The following is a 19,437-nucleotide window of genomic DNA, read 5'->3' on the forward strand; positions in this document are numbered from 1 at the left end:
ATCAAGAACTGGTTGACAGATCGCACCCAAAGGGTGCTTGTAGATAGTTTATCATCTTCTTGGAGTTGAGTGACAAGTGGAGTGCCTCAGGGATCTGTCCTGGGCCCTGCATGGTTCAACATATTCATCTTTGATTTGGATGAAGGAATAGAGGAGGATAGTGATAAATAGTGATAAATGTAGAGTTCTGCATTTAGGTAGGAAAAACCAAATACACCAATATAAGATGGGGGAGACTTGTCTTGGCAGGAGCATGTGCGAAAAGGATCTAGGACTCTTGGTAGACCATACATTGAACGTGAGTCAGCAGTGTGACTCAGTGGCTAAGAAGGCAAATGGGATTTTGGGCTGTATCAAACGGAGTATCGAGTCCAGATCATGGGAGGTGATGGTGCCGCTTTACTCTGCTCTGGTTCGGCCTCACTTGGAGTCCTGTGTTCAGTTTTGGGCACCCCAGTTGAAGAGAGATGTAGACAAACTGGAGCGTGTCCAGAGGAGGGCAACCAAGATGGTGAGGGGTTTGGAGACCAAGGCGTATGAAGAAAGGTTGGGGGAGCTTGGTCTCTTTAGCCTGGAGAGGAGACAACTGAGAAGGGATTTGATAACCATCTTCAAGTATTTCAAAGGCTGCCATGTAGAGGATGGAGCAGAGTTGTTCTCTCTTGCCCTGGAGGGATGTGGGTCGTGAGTCCCTGCCTTGTGGAGGGGGCTGGACTAGATGACCCTGGAGGTCCCTGCCAGCCCGATGCTTCTGCGTGAGTCTGACGCAGTGGGGCAAGATTTGCAGACTTTCAGCGCAGCCCCATCCACGTGCGCGGCTCCGCTGCGAGGGAAGGGTCGCGCAGGCATCGCCGACGGAAAGCGCGGACTACAACTCCCAGGGGGCAGCGGGCGGAAGGGGCGGGGAGGGCGCGAGGCCTTCTGGGGGATGCAGTGCCCGCGGCGAACTACCCTTCCCAGAATCCCCCGCAGAGCCCGCCCCCCCCCAGCCGCCCGCAGAAGGTCGGCTCCGGCAGAGGCGTCTGGTGGGACCCCGCGCAGGTCAGCCGGGGGGAGGGGGGGGTTGCAGGGTGGGGCATGCAGGCTGGGACGCCCCTCTCCCCCCAGAGACTCTCCCACCTGGGCGCCCCCTGCCCCTCCCCCCTTACCTGCGCAGGGGGGGCTCTGGGTGCTGGAGGGGCGGGGCCCACGGAAGGTCGCGTGGGGGGAGGGGCGTCGGTTCTCCCCCCCCAGCAGTTCTCCCCCACGCCAAGCCCCGCCAGGAGGTTGGCAACCCGGTGCTGCGCATCAGCCCTGCGAGGCCGCCCTCCCCAGGAAAGGCACTCTGCACACGCTCAGAGACCCCTCTGTTCGGCTGCTCTCGGGGTAAAAACTGATCCCGGAAGTGCTTCGGCCCCTCCCAGCTGTTTAGTGCGATGATCTGGACCCCCCGCCGAGCACCCACCGCCCTGCAGCCCGCTGAGAGATCGCGCGATCCTACAGAATCTGGTTGGGAAGCAGAGCTGCGGCCACGCCCACCCGGAGCCCCTCCCCTCCTCCCCCCCCTGCCCATCAGTGCCTTTGTGGGAGGGGGGCGGCAGGACCACAGGGGGTCGTATCAGCCCTTAAACGTTTAAAAATTTAAACCAGGTGTAGTCAAACTGCTGCCCTCCAGATGTGCATGGACTACAATCCCCATGAGCCGGGGCAGTCCAAGGACATCTGAAGCCGGGGCTCATGGGAATTGCAGTCCAAGGACATCTGGAGGGCCACAGTTTGACTGCCTCTGAAAAACATGCAAGTTAATTCCCTCCGGCCCATTTGGGAAGCCTTTCCAGGGCCGTCCGCAATCCCTGGCGGAGACAGGAGGGTCCAGGCAGTGGTCCCGATCCCCCACGGTTCCCGGATAAGAGGAGATGCTGCCGAAACCAATTACAAAGGTGGTCGGACTCCAGCGGTCACAAGAAAAAGAATTTTTACTTACAAGGCCAGGCCCTCGTCTGACATGGCCCATTTGTGGAGGGGCTCCTCTGACGCGTTGCCTTGATGCAGCCCCAAGCCCGAATAGAGGAGAGACAGAGAGGGGCCCTGTAGGAGATGACCAGGCAGGGAGGGGCAAGGAGGCTCAACAGCTTGGGGGGGGGGGCTGTGCAGTGTCCCCCCAAGGGAGAATTCTCTTAATCCTTTCTCTCCCAAACTGGCCAAGCATGGTTCTCTCCTTGCCCAGGAGCCCCCCCCCCCCCCGAGCACCTTTAAGGCCACCTGTGTGCTATGACCTGCCCTCAGGCCACACCTGCCCCCCTTGCCCCATGGCTCCCCTTCTGTCTTGCAGGCCGACTGTCCCTCCGATGGTGCCCTCCCGCCTCCTGCGGCTGCCCCTCCTGCTCCGTGCCTACTCGGCAGGGAGCGGCCCTTCCATGGAGAAGCCGGTGGGGACAGCCATCCGGGCCAAGCTCCAAGAGGCCCTGCAGCCCGTCCACCTGGAGGTCATCGACGACAGCCACATGCACGACGTGCCCCGGGGCTCGGAGACCCACTTCCGGGTGGTGGTGGCCAGCCCCCGCTTCGAGGGGCTCCCCCTCATCCACCGCCACCGGCTGGTGAACGACATCCTGCAGGAAGAGCTGGCCGGGCCGGTCCACGCCCTCTCCATCCAAGCAAAGACCCCGCAGCAGTGGCAGAAGAACCCCACCCTGAGCAAGAGCCCCCCCTGCCTCGGCGGCTCCAAACACGACCCACACATGGCCAGCAAAGTGGGGACGCGGGACTGACACCAGCCGGCGGGGGGAGCTGCCCGGCTTTTCATCTCCGTCCTCCTGCCACTCCCACCCCGCAGCAGCCTGGCTCTGCAGCAGCAGCAAGATGGGTCTTCCATGGCAAGGAGCACGGGGGGGGGGGGTTGTGCTCTCCTAAGCCAATTAAATGTCTCTGTCTCCTGAAGGTGTGGTCGGGGGCTGCTTTCGTGGGAGCAACCGGGATGCAAAAGGGGACATGGGGGGGGGGGATGATGACACCGTGGGCTGTCTTTATTCACTTGACTTATCACTCGCCTTTCTGTCCACTGGGAGCCACTCCTCTGTTTTGACTTCACAACACCCCTGTGAGGCAGGCTGGGCGGAATGGGCGTGCCTGGCATGAGGCCACCCAGCAAGGTTCCCTGGCAGAGTGGAGATTTGAACCTGGGTCTCCCCGTGCCTAACTCGACCCTTTGCCCACTGCACCTTAAACTGATTTGTTTGGCTCTTTCGGGCCCAGGCGGGGACCCCCATCCAAAGGGGCTCAGGCTGCCTGCAGCTTAATCTGATTTTGGCAGCTGGACGTTTGAAGGGAGAAGCTGAACGGCTGAGGGCAGAAGGCCGGCCACTTATGGGGCCTGCTGCAGACCACAGTCCCAAGGTCAGCCTCCATTCTGCAAGGCTGGAGGCCAGAGTGAAGCCATAAGGGAAGCCCTGTTGGGTCAGGCCAGTGGCCCCTCCAGGCCAACACTCTGGGTCACACAGGGGCCAAAGCCCAGGGGCCCTCAGGAGGTCCACCAGCAGGGCCAGGACTCTGCCCCCCAAGCATCCCTGTGCCACACAGGCTGTTCTATCTACACCTGTTGGCTAAGACCCACCGTCAGCTCCCTCTCCTGGGAGACAGAATCCGCACTCTGACCCCAATTGAGCCTCTTTTCTAGAGCTCCGAACCCCGGCTGCCCCTTGGCTATGATGCTGGTTCCTGGGGGGGTGGGGGGGGGGGAGTCCAGGGTCTCCTCAGCAGAAGATTCGGCCCTCCTGAGTCAATGAAACCAGCCACAGCAGGCGAGTGGGATGTGTCTCGCAGCTGCTGAGTTTCCGCTTGTGCAGTGAGGCAGAGGGACCTTTGTGGAGACACCCAGGGGCAGGGCAGTTCCCTCTGCAGCTTGCTGGAATCTGTTCTGTTCCTGTTCCGATAAGCCAACCGTGCTGTTCGCTCCTTTGATTTTTGCTTCCCTTCCCACCAGCAGCGTGCTTTTCCTATGTGCCGACAAGTTTTCCATTCTTCTCAGAGGCTGCAGTGTTGTTAAACATTCCTTAACGCCTCCGCTGCAGAGCCAGGGCTCGGGGAAGCTGCTTGTCGACCAACTGCAGGCATGAGCTTCAAGCGGGTTTCTGGGGAGGGGGAAGAGTTGATCGGGTTTTGGGGGACTGAACAATGACAGGCGGGCCCAGTCCCCGGGGGGTCTCTCCTTGAAGGTGCTTTCTGCCCCCAACGCTTATCCAAAACAAAAACAAAAAACACTCAAAAGCTGGCTGGGTGGCTTTTAAAATCTTTTTATTTCATTTTTTTAAATCGTTTTTACATGGAGTTTTGTTGACTATGAGTTCGTAACGCCTGGGGGGAAAGAGTCACCGTGTGGCCGGGGCAGAGGCAGCTTCCCTTTCCTTGCTGCACAGACGTGCACACCCAACCTCTTGGTCAAAATCGTACCATCGTGTCGTTTGGGCCACACGTGTCGTGTCTCCCCCCCCCCCTTTTTCAAATTGCCCTTCCTCATCGGCACCCTGACATTGACTCTCTGTTTTTATACAAAACAAACAAGGCCGAGACCACGAACTGCAGCTAGGATCCCCTCCCCCTGATAGGACTCTCATAATTTTTGTACAGGTTTTAAAATTCTTCTTTACAAACATCTAAAAACTACGCCACAGCACAGAGTTTTGCATACAGACAGGTCTACGTATGTTGGTATGTTGGCTTTGTTTCAAAGACCAGCTACGTCGTCAAGATGGAAAGAGACCACTTGGGGGGAGAAACAGTTAACTGGGGGGTGGGGAGGGAGGCCGGGGGGGGGGGGGGGGTCAGATCGCGGGGGTCAGGACTTTGAGACATTCAAAAATATGTGGCTCTGTTCCCTACTGGAGCCACCGCTAATGGGACCGATGCACAAAGCAGCACAATTTGGGGGGGGGGGGGCAGGACGTTATTTCCAGCCACACGGACATGAAAGGTGCCCTGCGAATTGGCCCAACCCTGCCTTGGTGGCCCAGGGCGGCCAGAGGACGGCCAGCCTTTGGAGAAAGGCCGGGGTTGGTGGCCAGAGGCACACAATGGCCAGCCCCGCTCTGGATGCCTCCTGCCTCTCTCGCTCCTGGCTGCCGGGCCTCGGAAGCTAACCTGGGTTGGCCCTGATTTGTGCTTGGATGGGAGACCACTGAGGAAGACGAGGGCTGAGCCAGCCTCCGCAGAACGCCCCTGGCCGGCTCTGTCTGCAGGGATTTCGCCTCCCGGTGAGACCAACGTGGGCCGAGTGGAGCCCAGTTCCCCGTTTGGGGAGGAGAGTGTGGGGATTTCTGCAGGGCCTCTCAAAAGCCCCCAGGACTGGGAGAGGGGAGGCTTCCGGGGGCAGAGGAATCCAAGAGTCAAAGCTGCCCCCATCAGATCTCTGGAAAGCATCCCCCTGCAAAATCTCCTCCATCTTTAAAGGGCAACTGGCCTCGGACCCATCCATGCGCATGGCTGGCCCACAAAGGCACCCCTAACCGCACCTGGCCCCAATTGGGCAATCCTTTTCTTGTTGTAGCAGGCTGAGGAAAAAGCACACCCCTCCCTGCCTCATGGAATCCCAGAGTGGGAAGGGGCCACAGAGGCCATCTAGTCCAGCCCCCTGCTCAACGCAGGGTCAGCCCAGAGCATCCTAAAGCAGGAAGCAGCTCAGATCTGGCTGTCCAAAACCAACCTCCAGCTTTGTTTGCTACAACACGGTTCAGTGGCACGAGCCACAGGAGGCGATGGGGGTCCCGGCCTGAACAGCAGTCAGCTCTCTGCAGGATTCCCGCCCACCGTTAAGGGTGCCTCTCTAGAGCCACCAGCTCAAAATGCTCAGAGCGTGCAGCTCTAAGGAGGGAGGGGCCAGAGCTCAGGGGCAGAGCCTCTGCTGGGCATGCAGGAGGTCCCCGGTTCAATCCCAGGCAGCATCTCCAGCTGAAAGGACCAGGCAGGAGAGGGTGGGGAAGACCTTTCTCTGCCTGAGACCCTGGAGAGCCCTGGGGAGGGGCCAGAGCTCAGGGGCAGAGCCTCTGCTGGGCAGGCAGGAGGTCCCCGGTTCAATCCCAGGCAGCATCTCCAGCTGAAAGGACCAGGCAGGAGGGGATGGGGAAGACCTTTCTCTGCCTGAGACCCTGGAGAGCCCTGGGGAGGGGCCAGAGCTCAGGGGCAGAGCCTCTGCTGGGCAGGCAGGAGGTCCCCGGTTCAATCCCAGGCAGCATCTCCAGCTGAAAGGACCAGGCAGGAGGGGATGGGGAAGACCTTTCTCTGCCTGAGACCCTGGAGAGCCCTGGGGAGGGGCCAGAGCTCAGGGGCAGAGCCTCTGCTTGGCAGGCAGGAGGTCCCCGGTTCAATCCCAGGCAGCTTCTCCAGCTGAAAGGACCAGGCAGGAGGGGATGGGGAAGACCTTTCTCTGCCTGAGACCCTGGAGAGCCCTGGGGAGGGGCCAGAGCTCAGGGGCAGAGCCTCTGCTGGGCAGGCAAGAGGTCCCCGGTTCAATCCCAGGCAGCATCTCCAGCTGAAAGGACCAGGCAGGAGGGGATGGGGAAGACCTTTCTCTGCCTGAGACCCTGGAGAGCCCTGGGGAGGGGCCAGAGCTCAGGGGCAGAGCCTCTGCTGGGCAGGCAGGAGGTCCCCGGTTCAATCCCAAGCAGCATCTCCACTTAAAAAGTAACAGGCCGGAGGGGATGGGGAAGGCCTCTCTGTGCCTGAGACCCTGCAGAGCCCTGGGGAGGGGCCAGAGCCTCTGCTTGGCAGGCAGGAGGTCCCCGGTTCCATCCACGGCAGCATCTCCCTAGCTAGCCGGCTCCCTTGGCTTCCCCCTTTGTGCTGTTTCCTCCTTGTGCTTGACTGAGGAGAGTGAGAACCCCTCCCAAAGAGCCCCCAAAGAGGGACTGGAAGGTGGACAAGACAGCCAGAGGCTGAGAACCCTGTTTGCCTTTAGAAGCATCTGTGCCGCTTTGCTGGGTCAGTCTAGTGTTCTGTTTCCGGCGGCAGCCAGCGGGCATGAAGGCCATCCTCGCAGGTATACTGCCTCTGGGCATGGAGGCTCCACTGAGGTCTGCCCACATACCTCTATTCCTTCCTGAAAGCCACGTAGGCCAGTAGTCGCTTTGGCCACATCTTGTGGCACTAAATTCCCCACCTGAGCTCATCATTACGTGAAGAAGAGGGGCTTCTAGGATACCTGGAGGGAGGGATTCAGGTGGGCCGGGGCAGGATCCTCTCACTGGATCTCAGGAGCAAAGCAGGGGTGGGCGGGTGGGTGACCACCCAGGAAGCCCAGGGGTGTGATGCAGAGGTGGGCAGTGAGTCGCTGCCCCCACTCCTCTCTCGCCTTGCCTCCCTGCAGAGGCAGTTTGGCTTTGAGGCCAGGGGGGGGGGAGAGGCGGGGGCTCGTGGGGATCAGAAGTCCTGGTGCAAAGGGGGGGTCTCTCTGCCCAGCCCAAGGGGAGCTCTTGCCCGTGAGGGTGGCAGTGGTGGGTTCAGGGCCGGACAGGAAGGAGCATGTGCTTGTTCTGCTGTTGAGGTCACCGGGGTACAGATTCAGGAAACGGGTCGCCCGAGATCTCACCAGACAGCCGCCCGCTTGGCCTACAACCCCCGCCCTGGCATGCCAACGGGAGAACAGAGCCAGCACCCCGTGGGTGGCACGGATGTAGGACAAAATGTATCTGTTGCGGGCGGCTGCCCCTGGGGGCCCCCCCACAGCCCGCCTCTGCCTTCCCCGGCGAGAAACGGGGCCCCTGTCCTGGCGAGGCCCCAGCCCGGCCGCTCGGAGCAAATGAGGACTCCACAGGGACTCCTGGAACATCGAGCTAAACAGAGTTACACCTGAATCAACACGAGCTTCACACCCAAAACGGACGCTAGCTGGGGGTGCATTTCGGGGACATACAGTGGGGGTGGGTCAAGAAACCAGTGCATTGATCCATAGACACACACACACACGTTCATGCACACGCCAACGCAGACCCCCACACACACGCAGAGCGTGCCGTCTGGAAACGTAAACAAGGCCAGGATCTGTTAGGAGCACGGGGTGCGTCCCAGAAGAGGGAGCCACTGGCCCCACCGGGGTGTCAGCTTCTCCGCCAAGGGACGTCCGCACCCCTCGCTCGCCTGGCACAACGGGGGCCGTTCCCTGAAAGGGGGGGAGGGCTCCCTGCCATCCTGACCACCCCCTTCTGGCCCCTCTGCATTCCTATGGCTCACACACACACACCTGGGAGTGGATTTACACCTACACCGAAGCCAGGGGAGGGAGAGAGAGACACAGGGGGGGAGATGGGGGGGGGGTTGGGGATCAAGCAAGTGTGCAAACGAAAAACCCAACAAAAGATGGCTTGGCCGTCAAGATGGCACCAACGAGACAGTCACAGTGTCTATGACTCTAAATCTCCCTCGAGGGGATGGGAGGGTGGGGGGCGCTCTCTCTCTCTCTCTCTCTCTCTCTCTCTCTCTCTCTCTCTCTCTCTCTCTCTCTCTCGCTCGCTCTCACTGTAGGACTTGCCCCCGTGTCTCCGGCAGCTTGAGGGCCAGCGAGCTGCCCAGGGCGAGGGCTGCCGATGCCAGCAGGATGGGCACTGCTTTGGTGATGCCCACGAAGGAGGTGAAGATGCTGATGCCCAGCACGGCGGCCAGTTTGCACAGGGCATTGAGGAAGCCGAAGGCGGTGGTCCTGCAGGGGGGGGGGCAGAGGGAGGAGACACAGGAGAGGTGAGGGGGGCAGAGCAAAGGCCCAGCAGGCGCCTCGAGGTCACGCACCGGTACACGTCTGGTGCGCTCCGGAGACACACTGAGGTCGGACACCAAGAAACATTGGGTGCCCCCAACGCAGCCAGGGCATCTCACAGGGGCAGGAAAGGGGCACAGCAGGCAGGCAGGGCCTTGCGCCCCATGGCTCAACTTACCCCCCCCTGACTCAGGACTCCTTACAACAGCCCTGCAAGGCCGTGTCCAGAGGAGGGCAACAAAGATGGGGAGGGGTTTGGAGACCAAGACGTAGGAGGAAAGGTCGGGGGAGCTCAGTCTGCTTAGCCTGAAGAGGAGATGACTGAGTGGGGATCTGATAACCATCTTCAAGTATTTAAAAGGCTGCCATGTAGAGTAGCGATCCCCAACCTGTGGGCTGCAGACCACATGTGGTCCTTTGACTAATTGGGGGTGGGCCCCAAAGGACGCCTTCTTCCCCCCCCCCCCGGCCCTTTATTTCATTCCCCCCGGCCCTATACAACACACTTTGGGTGTCCTTGTCTCCCATCACTCCCAGATGGGACTACCTCATTGCAGAGAAACAAGCTCAGGGTTCCCATTGATTTGTCGTGAGTTAAAATTTCCATGAAAATAAAAGGTTCCTTATGTTCATTGTTGTGGCGTGTCTGTATCTTATTTTGAAGGGATGTTTAAACATTACCATAGCGATCAGAGAGCGTCAGGGCAGTGGTTGAGAGTAGAGAAGTAAACTATCCCCCCCCCCCCCTGGGCCTCAGTAGAATTGTCAAGCGTTGAGTGGCCCCCGGTGATAAAAAGGTTGGGGACCACTGATGTAGAGGATGGAGCAGAGTTGTTCTCTCTTGCCCCTAAGGGACGGACCAGAACCAGTGGGATGAAATTAATGCTAAAGAAATTCCATCTGAACATCCGGAAGAAGTTCCTGACATTCAGAGCAGTTTCTCAGTGGAACAGGCTTCCTCGGGAGGTGGTGGGTTCCCCATCTTTGGAGATTTTTAAGCAGAGGCTGGAAAGCCATCTGACGGAGAGGCTGATTCTGTGGAGGCTCATGGGGGTGGCAGGTGACAGTGGATGAGCGAGAGGGTTGTGAGTGTCCTGCATAGTGCAGGGGGTTGGACTCGATGACCCAGGAGGTCCCAACTCTAGGATTCTGTTCTTCTAAGCAAGCCTAGGGGTCTGCGTGGCTGGTGGAGCATGGTGGTGCTCCATAAGCTACTTGTGGGGCTCCCGAGGGCTCTTCTCCAGGGGCCTGCATGGCTGGCGCTTTCGGTCTTGCCCTCCTGGCCCTCCTTCCAAATGCTGCCCTGCTGACCTCGTTCCCTGAGCAGCGCTTTGCCAGACAAGGATGTTGGGAGGGAGGAGGGAGGACTGTGACGTCACGATCTGCGGATTTGGGTTTCTAGAAATGTAGCATCAGGGAAGGGCCGCAGTCAGAGCTCTGGGCAGCAGGTGACCCTCTTGGGATTCTGGGACTCGCTTTGACTGCAGCTCCAGCACTGGCTGTGTCCTTTCCGGGTCAGCCGCAAAAAACACTGCAGCAGCAGCAGCAGCAGCAGCGGGGAATCAGGTCGGCACATCGGCCTGAAATGGTGAAAAGAACCAACTGGCCCTGATTCAGCCTCCAGGAGTCCGGGCCAGCTGGGCAAGAAAGCCGGTGCAGAAACAGAGACCCCAAGGAGGAAGCACCAGGGACATCTAGTCCAGCCCTCTGCACAGTGCGGGAAAGTCACCGTGACAATCGCCACGCAGTGCTCTGATTGGTTTGCTTGCTTTTAATCCAAGTTTCTAGACCTCATGGCAAGGCAAAATTCCAGGACTATTGATAACTTCTCTCCTGGAATTTGAGGACTGCATGATTTTATCTAATGTGCAGGAATGGAAGTGGGGGGAGAGGGAGAAGGAGAACTACCCCACAAACAGATGCCCTTAAAATATTAAATATTTAAATATTAAAGGTCTGTTATTTTCTAGGGGGAGATCTGGCCTCTGACATCTAGATGCCAATAGAGAATAACAGTCTCATTTAAATTGCCTGAGAGAGAGGTTATAGAATCCTAGAGTGGGAAGGGGCCAGGAAGGCCATCTAGCAGGATCAGCCTCCAGCATCCAGGAGAAGGATCTGTCCAGCCGCTGCTTGAAGACGGCCAGTGAGGGGGAGCTCCCCACCTCCTTAGGCAGCCCATCCCACTGCTGAACTAGACTCCTAGAATCCCAGAGTGGGAAGGGGCCATGAAGGCCATCTAGTCCCACCCCCTGCTCAGGGCAGGATCAGCCTCAAGCATCCAGGAGAAGGATCTGTCCAGCCGCTGCTTCAAGATGGCCAGTGAGGGGGAGCTCCCCACCTCCTTAGGCAGCCCCTTCCACTGCTGAACTAGACTCCTAGAATCCCAGAGTGGGAAGGGGCCATGAGGCCATCTAGTCCCACCCCCTGCTCAGTGCAGGATCAGCCTCCAGCATCCAGGAGAAGGATCTGTCCAGCCGCTGCTTGAAGACGGCCAGTGAGGGGGAGTTCCCCACCTCCTTAGGCAGCCCCTTCCACTGCTGAACTGGACTCCTAGAATCCCAGAGTGGGAAGGGGCCATGCAGGCCATCTAGTCCACCCCCTGCTCAGGGCAGGATCAGCCTCCAGCATCCAGGAGAAGGATCTGTCCAGCCGCTGCTTGAAGACGGCCAGTGAGGGGGAGCTCCCCACCTCCTTAGGCAGCCCCTTCCACTGCTGAACTGGACTCCTAGAATCCCAGAGTGGGAAGGGGCCATGCAGGCCATCTAGTCCACCCCCTGCTCAGTGCAGGATCAGCCTCCAGCATCCAGGAGAAGGGTCTGTCCAGCCGCTGCTTGAAGACGGCCAGTGAGGGGGAGTTCCCCACCTCCTTAGGCAGCCCCTTCCACTGCTGAACTGGACTCCTAGAATCCCAGAGTGGGAAGGGGCCATGCAGGCCATCTAGTCCACCCCCTGCTCAGGGCAGGATCAGCCTCCAGCATCCAGGAGAAGGATCTGTCCAGCCGCTGCTTGAAGACGGCCAGTGAGGGGGAGCTCCCCACCTCCTTAGGCAGCCCCTTCCACTGCTGAACTGGACTCCTAGAATCCCAGAGTGGGAAGGGGCCATGCAGGCCATCTAGTCCACCCCCTGCTCAGTGCAGGATCAGCCTCCAGCATCCAGGAGAAGGGTCTGTCCAGCCGCTGCTTGAAGACGGCCAGTGAGGGGGAGCTCCCCACCTCCTTAGGCAGCCCGTCCGCTGCTGAACTAGAATCCTAGAGTGGGAAGGGACCGTGGAGGCCATCTAGTCCCACCCCCTGATCTCCTCCCAGGGTGGGGATGGGGGAACAGTCAAAACGAATGATCCCCAGAATTCTGTGCTCCCCAAACAGCGCCTGAATCAGTGATAAATGGTCACCAAATTTCAGAATAAGGAAAAGGGTGTTCTTCCAGACATCCCCAGATGAAATTCAGGTGGAGCCTTGTGAAGGGGGCCCTGAGCTGAGGCTGGCTACCAGGGCAGGAGCAGCTGCCCCCCGCATGCGCCTGTCCCCGCCATTTCGAAGAGGGGCCCTGTGGGGCAGGCACCCCCCCTACCTTTTATCGGACGGGTACAGCTCCACCGTGAGGACGTCCAGGGCGTTCCACGAGGCGATGCTGACGCCCCCAAAGAGGCAGAGGAGAGCAATCATGGCCGACTCGCTGTTCCCGAAGGACAAGAAGAAGCAGCTCACACACGACATGACACTCGAACCGGCTGAGCATCCAGGAGGGGCGGGGGGGAGAGAAAGCTCTGTCAGTCGGGCCCTTCGGGAAACAAGGGGCCACACTGCTGCGGTGGGGAGGGGCTGTCATTCCAAGCAATAGGCTCTCATGCTGGTTCGGCTCCCACCTCAACCCAAAATCACACAGCTTAGAAAGCATTGCAAGGGGAGGGGGGGGCGATGGGAAGAGTCCCCCCCAGGGGGGCGCTTTGGCTAAAGGCAGCACCCCCCACTCCAGTACAAGGCCTCTAACGCAGGGCCTTGGGGGGAGGGCAATAATGGGGACATGCAAGCAGGTCACAAAATTATGCATGGCCTGGAAACAGTTAACAAGGAGGCTTTCTTTCTGCCTGACCCAAAAGACTCGGGGGCATCCGGTGAAGGTGGGGTTCAGGTGGTCCAGGAAGGAAGAAAGGATGCAGTGATGGCCACCGGAGAAGCTGGCATATGGACCTATCAGGGGCTCCCAGCCATGGGCACCAAGGGGAACCTCCACACTCAGAGGCAGTCAACCTCTGAATCTCAGAGGCAGGAAGAAACATCAGGGAAGGCCTCGGCCTCTCTGCCCTGTGGCCACAGGAGGGAGGGATGGCCTCTCTGCCCTGTGGCTGGCCCTGCAGAGGAACTGGCTGGCCCCTGGGTGAGACGGGAGGCTGGACTGGAGGGACCCTCCCTGGCCTGACCCAGCAGGGCTCCTCTGAGGGTCTTCTCAGGGGAAGGCCTCGGCCTCTCTGCCCTGTGGCTGGCCCTGCAGAGGAACTGGCTGGCCCCTGGGTGAGACGGGAGGCTGGACTGGATGGACCCTCCCTGGCCTGACCCAGCAGGGCTCTTCTGAGGGTCTTCTCAGGGGAAGGCCTCGGCCTCTCTGCCCTGTGGCTGGCCCTGCAGAGGAACTGGCTGGCCCCTGGGTGAGACGGGAGGCTGGACTGGAGGGACCCTCCCTGGCCTGACCCAGCAGGGCTCTTCTGAGGGTATTCTCAGGGGAAGGCCTCGGCCTCTCTGCCCTGTGGCTGGCCCTGCAGAGGAACTGGCTGGCCCCTGGGTGAGACGGGAGGCTGGACTGGAGGGACCCTCCCGGGCCTGACCCAGCAGGGCTCTTCTGAGGGTCTTCTCAGGGGAAGGCCTCGGCCTCTCTGCCCTGTGGCTGGCCCTGCAGAGGAACTGGCTGGCCCCTGGGTGAGACGGGAGGCTGGACTGGAGGGACCCTCCCTGGCCTGACCCAGCAGGGCTCTTCCGAGGGTCTTCTCAGGGGAAGGCCTCGGCCTCTCTGCCCTGTGGCTGGCCCTGCAGAGGAACTGGCTGGCCCCTGGGTGAGACGGGAGGCTGGACTGGAGGGACCCTCCCTGGCCTGACCCAGCAGGGCTCTTCTGAGGCTCCTATGTCAACCACAACATGCTCAGAAACATGCTCAGAAACAAGGGTCTGTGTCCTGGGGCTTAGGGCAGATGCAGACAGCTGTTCCAAGCTGAACTGAAGCGAAACCAAGGCAGCCCTCCCCCCACCCACCCACCCTTGGTCCCTGGTTGCTTGGCAGCCCCCCCCCCCCAGCTCCTCACCCAGCATCCGGAGGCGCCCGATCTTGTCCATCAGGAGGGCAGAGACGATGTTCCCTGGCAGGACCGCCAGCGTGCCCAAGAAGCTGACAAAATAGATCATGTAGGCGCTGTTGTCGTCGCTGAAGTCCAACTGGCACCCTTCTTTGTTGTGCAGGAAGGTGCTGTTGACGATGCGGCAGTTGATGAACTTGTACTCAAAGAGGTCTGTGGGCAGGAAGGCCAGGAAGTTAGGACTCGAACTCGGGGCTTCATTCCCCCAAGAATCGAGGGGACGCCACCCCCCACCCCCCCAGCTGCCTGAAAGCAGCATGACCCTTGTGCTGGACTTGCTCCGGACCTTCCGGCCTCCGCTCTTCCCTGCCAGCTCACTGTCCAAAATTTGGGCCAGCCTTTTAAAATTGTCGCCACAGCCAGCGGGGTCTCGTGGTTTCCAATCTGGCCAGCTGGGTTTGAATCCCCGCTCCTCCTCCACCTGCAGCCAGCTGGTAGTCACAGCCCTGATAAAGCTGTTCTGACCAAGCAGGACTATCAGGGCTCTCTCAGACTCCCCTCCCTCACAGGGTGTCTGTGGTGGGGAGAGGAAGGGAAGGTGACTGGAAGCCCCTTTGAGATTCTTTTGGGTAGAGAAAAGCGGCATCTAAGAACCAACTCTTCTTCTTCTTCTTCTCCAGTAATATCAGGGCTCCCTCAGCCTCACCCACCTCCCAGGGTGTCTGTTGTGGGGAGAGGAAAGGGAAGGCGAAAGGAAGCTGCTTTGAGACTCCTTTGGGGAAAGAAAAGCGCCATCTAAGAACCAGCTCTCCTTCTTCTTCAGGGGGTAGAATCATAGAGCTGGAAGGGACCTCCAGGGTCATCTAGTCCAACCCCCTGTAGAATGATGGAAATTCACAACAACCAACCAACCCACCCACCCACAGGGACCCCCATTCCAGGCCCAGATGAGCCCCCCCCCCAAGAAAACAGAATCCCTGGCAAGACTGGCCTGGAGGACTTTTGCCTCCTGACCCCAAAGTGGCAACCTGCATTTTCTTGGGCCCCAGGAGCCAAGCAGGGAGACCCTCCCTTCTGGGGGCTGTTCTGGCAGAATTACAGCTCATCTCCAGATTACAGAGGTTGCTTCCACCTTGGAAGGTGGCATTCCATCTCACAATTGCCTCTCCCCTCCCGCAGCCCCATCCCCCCTGGCCTCAGCTCCCAAAATCTCCAGAAATTTCCCAGCTGAGAGCTGGCAACCAGGCCTTGCTCCGCCCAGCCTCCAAGGCAGAAATTCTTTGCATGGGAAGGGGAATCTGGAGATCAGGTGTGCTTCCGAGAGATCTCCAGGTCCCACCTGGAGGCTGGCAACAGACGTGAGGCATCTTTAATTCCTCTACACCAGTGGTCAAGAACCTTTTTCTGGCTGGGGACCGGCGGGGCAACTGCCGCGCACTCGCAGCGCACAGCGCGCACGCGAGGCCCAGCCACGCATGTTTGCATGCACCATGCGCAGGTGGAATTGTGCATGTGCGGCACTTTCGCGCATGCATGCATGCGCGATTTCGGCTGTGGCATGGCGCATGTGCGCATGCGCGACCGGGCCGCGCATGTGCAATGCGCGGCGCGGCCCTGATTCCCTCTCCCCCCCTCCCGCAGTAAGGAGCTTCCCGGGCCGCAAGCTTGCGGGGAGAGGGAACCGCGGCCCAGCGCCCTGGCCTTCGCGGCCCGGCACCGGGCCACGGCCCGCAGGTTGGGGACCACTGCTCTACCCCCTCCTTGCTGGGGGAGCAACAGCAGAGTCAAAGAGCGCAGCAGAGAGCAGGAAGGGAAAGGAGCCTTCGGTGCAGGGGACAGGCGGCCCCCTGGGGCCAAGAGTTCCCTCCGCCAAGAGGGAAGGGGGCAGCAGCCCCAAGGCCCTGTCCAGCGTGGATGCCCCTCCGCGCAATGGGGGTTCTCACCTCTGGGTTGGGGAATTCCAGGAGATTTCGGGAAGGGCATGGTTTGGGAGGGGATGGGCCCCAGAGGGGTCCAAGGTCGTAAAGCCCACCCTCCCACACCCCCACCCATTGCCTCCAGGGAGATGAGGTTAGGTTTGGCATAAGGAGCAGCCCAATTGTGGGGCTACAATTCCCGTGGCCCCACCCCAGCCGACACCACACGGGCAGGATTCAGCCTGCCGAACGCATGCAAGACATTTCCTGCTTCTGTGGCTCTCCACCAGCCTCCTGGCGGAAAACAGGATTCGCACCCGGAGCTGGCAGCACCAGCGGCCCGTACCCGTGTTGAAGAAGATGGTGGAGAGGAAGGTGCAGTTCCTGAAGAAGGTGTTGCTGGACGTCACGTCCTCGAAGTAGCACTCCTCAAACAAGGTGTCCACGAAGGAGACCGACTTCATCTTGAGGCCGATGAACCTGCCCAGGAGAGAAGCGGCCGCTCGGAGCTGCCTCGGGAGAAGGGGGCCCTGCGCCTGCCCCCCCCCCCCACAGGGCAGAAGACGCGGAGGCCACAAAGGCGGCCCTGGCCCACCTGCGTCCCCCCCCTCGCGTCCCCCCCCCCTCAGTGCTGATTGCCTACTTGTCGTTGAAGTATTCCCCGCGGCTGTGGATCTGGTTCTCCAAGGTGAAGTTGAAGGTGAAGTGGTGCACTTGCTCCCGGTCGATGACCTTGGTGCGGGAGGCGTACTCCAGGTTCTGCAGGTGCTTGATCATGTCCGGAAACCAGACGGTCAAGCCGTAGTAGCTGCGGGGGGGAAGGGAAAGAGAGCGGGGAGAGAGAGAGAGAGATGGAGGGAGGGAGGGGAGAAAAAGAAGGAGAGCTGGGGTTTTGTATCCCACTTTACACTGCCAGAAGCAGTCTCCAAGCCGCTTACAAGGGTAGACCCTCTATGTGGTAGCTGGGCCTGAAAGAGCCCTGAGAGAACTGCTCTGCAAGAACAGCTCCAAGAGAACTGTGATTGGCCCAGGATCATCCAGCTGGGGGAAGTGAGAAGAAGGCTCCTGTGGAGGTGAGACATTTCCCCCTGCTGGTGTCTCAGCTGGCCGGCTTTCCCCTGAGTGCAATTTCAGTGGGGGGGGGGGGGAGATTCAGGGTTGAGAGTCTTGCTGTCCATGTTTGGAAGACAAACACATCTAGATCTCGGCTCTAGGAGGGGCCACGGTGGGGGGTGAGGGCTTTTAGATCCAGGTTGGGGGGAACTCCTTTTAGGTTTGGGGGTGGACCTCAGTGGGGTATGTCAACAGGGCCCCCCCCCTCCAAAGCAGCCCTTCTCTCCAGAGGAAATGATGCCTGCCTTCAGGAGATGAGCTTTAATTCTGGGGGGTCCCCAGCTCCCACCTGGAGGGTGGCATCCCTATCTAGGCCCCTTGTCAGCGAAGCTCTTTTTGAGACATACAGACGGTGGGGCTGGCGAGGGCAGAATACTTTGAGAATGACTCACTGGAGATGTCAACACAGAAAATGTCAAATCCAGAGGGAAACTGCAGGGCTTTCAAACGCACGCCCCCTCCAGAAACGCTTCCCTGCCGGAATCTCCCCCAGAGGGCCCTACCTGAAAGACATGGTGAACCACACGGCCATCATCATCAGGGTCACGCGGCGATACTCAGGAGCAAAGCACTGGTGGAAATTGGCCCAGACCTGCGAAGGGCAGAAACAGCCGTGGAGAAACCAGAGAGCTCTTCCCAGGGTGGGCTGGTGCAGTTTTATCGTCCTGCATCACTCGAGCCCCCTCTGTCCCTCTGCAGCTCTCCCGTCCCCCTTGCACCATTTCCTGCCACAAGGTCGCACGGAATGTCCACAAACACTCTAGCAGCTCAGGATAAAAGCTCAGGGACATTGCGCGGCCGTGGGGCCTCTTAGAGGAAAGCGAGAAAGGCCGTTCTGCTGAGCCCACGAAGGGTCCGTGTTCAGGGGCCACACTGCATATTCCCTCTCTGCACCCCACACTTACTTGCTGTGAGAGGTTCAGGCAACGGACCATCCAGCGTCGGTACCACGTCCCTGTGTCCGACTGGATCTCCACTAACTCGTCCTCCTGCTTGATCGTCTTGATATGGGTCACCTGAAGAGAAACAGCGGGAAAGGAGCTTGTATTGTCAGGAGGTATCGGGGCCGCTGTCGGGAGTGCCTGGGCCCCGGGGGATAGAATACAAGCAGCCCCCTTTCCCCCAGCTAGGCCCCTTCCCTTTGCCCCCCCTCGTGTGGCCCCCCCTGCCCTTCAGCCACCCCACTTTCCAGCCCACTTAGTTTGCTCGGGTAAAGAGAGAGTGAATCATACAATCGTGGAGTCAAAGGGACCTCCAGGGTCATCTAGTCTGACCCCTGCACTATGCAGGACACTCACAGGTACCTGCCTGCCCAGTGACCTTAATTCCAGGCCCAGATGCCCCCCCCCAAATAACCCCATAAACCCAGGCCAGTCAGGGCTGGAGGACGTTTGCCTCCTAATCCCAAGAGCCAAGCTGAGACACCCCCCTTCCGCCCCCCCCCCCTCATGCCTAGGAAGCTGTGCTCTCTTGGCTAATTTCATAACTCGCATGAAACCAGATGAAGAAAATATGCCTCCCATGGTTTGATTTGGAGCTCGGTTCAGTCCAAGTGGCAACGATTGTGTGAATGCCATAAAAATATTGTCCTGGAGGAACCTCAATCTCAAGGTTTGGGGGAAACTTTCCACCCTCACATCGCTGTCCGTGAAGAGGCCCATCCATGTCCCTGCAAGACGCCCAGGAGCACCGAAGACGTTCATTCAGCAGGAAGAAGGAATTTCATGTTATCGCTCAACTCTGGAGCAAGCAAGTTACGTCTCTGACTCAACTCTGTTAATCCTCCAACAATTCAAGCCTTTAGCTGTTAGTTTAATATCAAAGTGCTGTTTTTGAAAGACTCATTGTGTTATGTTTTTTTTTTTAAGTTCCTTTATTGCCTTGGGGGCCCTCACTGGGCACAGAGATGCCAAAGTGCATCTAAGGCAGGGGTCATCAACCCCCGGTCCGCGGCCCGGTGGCGGGCCACAAAGGCCACGGTACCGGGCCGCCGCCAGCCACGCCTGCCTTCCCCTGCCGGCAGCAAGAAGGAAGGGAAGAGGCAGGCGCAGCTGCCGGCATGGCGGTGGCGCAAGCGCGTTAGCGCCCCTAGTGGCAAAAACGTGCGCACGCAGTTGCCGCGCATGTGCGTTAGCGCCACCTGGTGGCGAAAACACACATGTGCGGCAATTGCGCGTGCCCGTTTTCGCAGCACCCGGGCCGTCGGCTCTTCCCTCACTCCAGAGGCAGTCCCTGACCTGAGAAAGGTTGGGGACCACTGATCTAAGGCACCGAGGGGCTGTGGCCACTGCAGCAAAACTGCTTCCACGGCATCTGCTCCAGCAACAACAAACACGGTGGGGTCATTTCCCAGCATTTTGTTGCCCGGGGGGGGGGGGATGAATAAATGGGATCTAATGTC

The 19,437-nt window shown here is 59.5% G+C and overlaps 2 protein-coding genes across 2 annotated transcripts in view; one reads left to right on the forward strand and one right to left on the reverse strand.

Moving 5' to 3' along the window:
- Nucleotides 1-916: 916 nt before the first annotated feature.
- BOLA1 (bolA family member 1) lies at nucleotides 917-2,919 on the forward strand. The gene is made up of 2 exons (XM_077319229.1): nucleotides 917-1,041; nucleotides 2,312-2,919. The coding sequence occupies exons 1-2, from the start codon at nucleotides 929-931 to the stop codon at nucleotides 2,748-2,750; spliced, it is 552 nt and encodes a 183-aa protein (XP_077175344.1). The 5' UTR covers nucleotides 917-928; the 3' UTR covers nucleotides 2,751-2,919.
- Nucleotides 2,920-4,255: 1,336 nt separating this feature from the next.
- Nucleotides 4,256-19,437, reverse strand: part of SV2A (synaptic vesicle glycoprotein 2A) — a 47,108-nt gene continuing 31,926 nt past the window's right edge. The window contains 7 exon segments of the mRNA XM_077319240.1: nucleotides 4,256-8,665; nucleotides 12,294-12,453; nucleotides 14,017-14,220; nucleotides 16,270-16,403; nucleotides 16,567-16,731; nucleotides 17,540-17,628; nucleotides 17,942-18,052. Of these exon segments, the coding sequence (XP_077175355.1) occupies nucleotides 8,482-8,665; nucleotides 12,294-12,453; nucleotides 14,017-14,220; nucleotides 16,270-16,403; nucleotides 16,567-16,731; nucleotides 17,540-17,628; nucleotides 17,942-18,052 (1,047 nt within the window). The 3' untranslated portion in view covers nucleotides 4,256-8,481.

Source organism: Paroedura picta, chromosome 1, assembly GCF_049243985.1.
Source record: "Paroedura picta isolate Pp20150507F chromosome 1, Ppicta_v3.0, whole genome shotgun sequence".
In the NCBI taxonomy this organism is placed as follows: domain Eukaryota; kingdom Metazoa; phylum Chordata; class Lepidosauria; order Squamata; family Gekkonidae; genus Paroedura; species Paroedura picta.

Coding starts and splice junctions, on each gene's coding strand:
- BOLA1 (XM_077319229.1), top strand. CDS start 929: ATGCAGTGCCCGCGGCGAACTACCCTTCCCAGAATCCCCCGCAGAGCC. Junction 1,042..2,311: donor TCTGGTGGGACCCCGCGCAG/GTCAGCCGGGGG, acceptor TCTGTCTTGCAG/GCCGACTGTCCCTCCGATGG.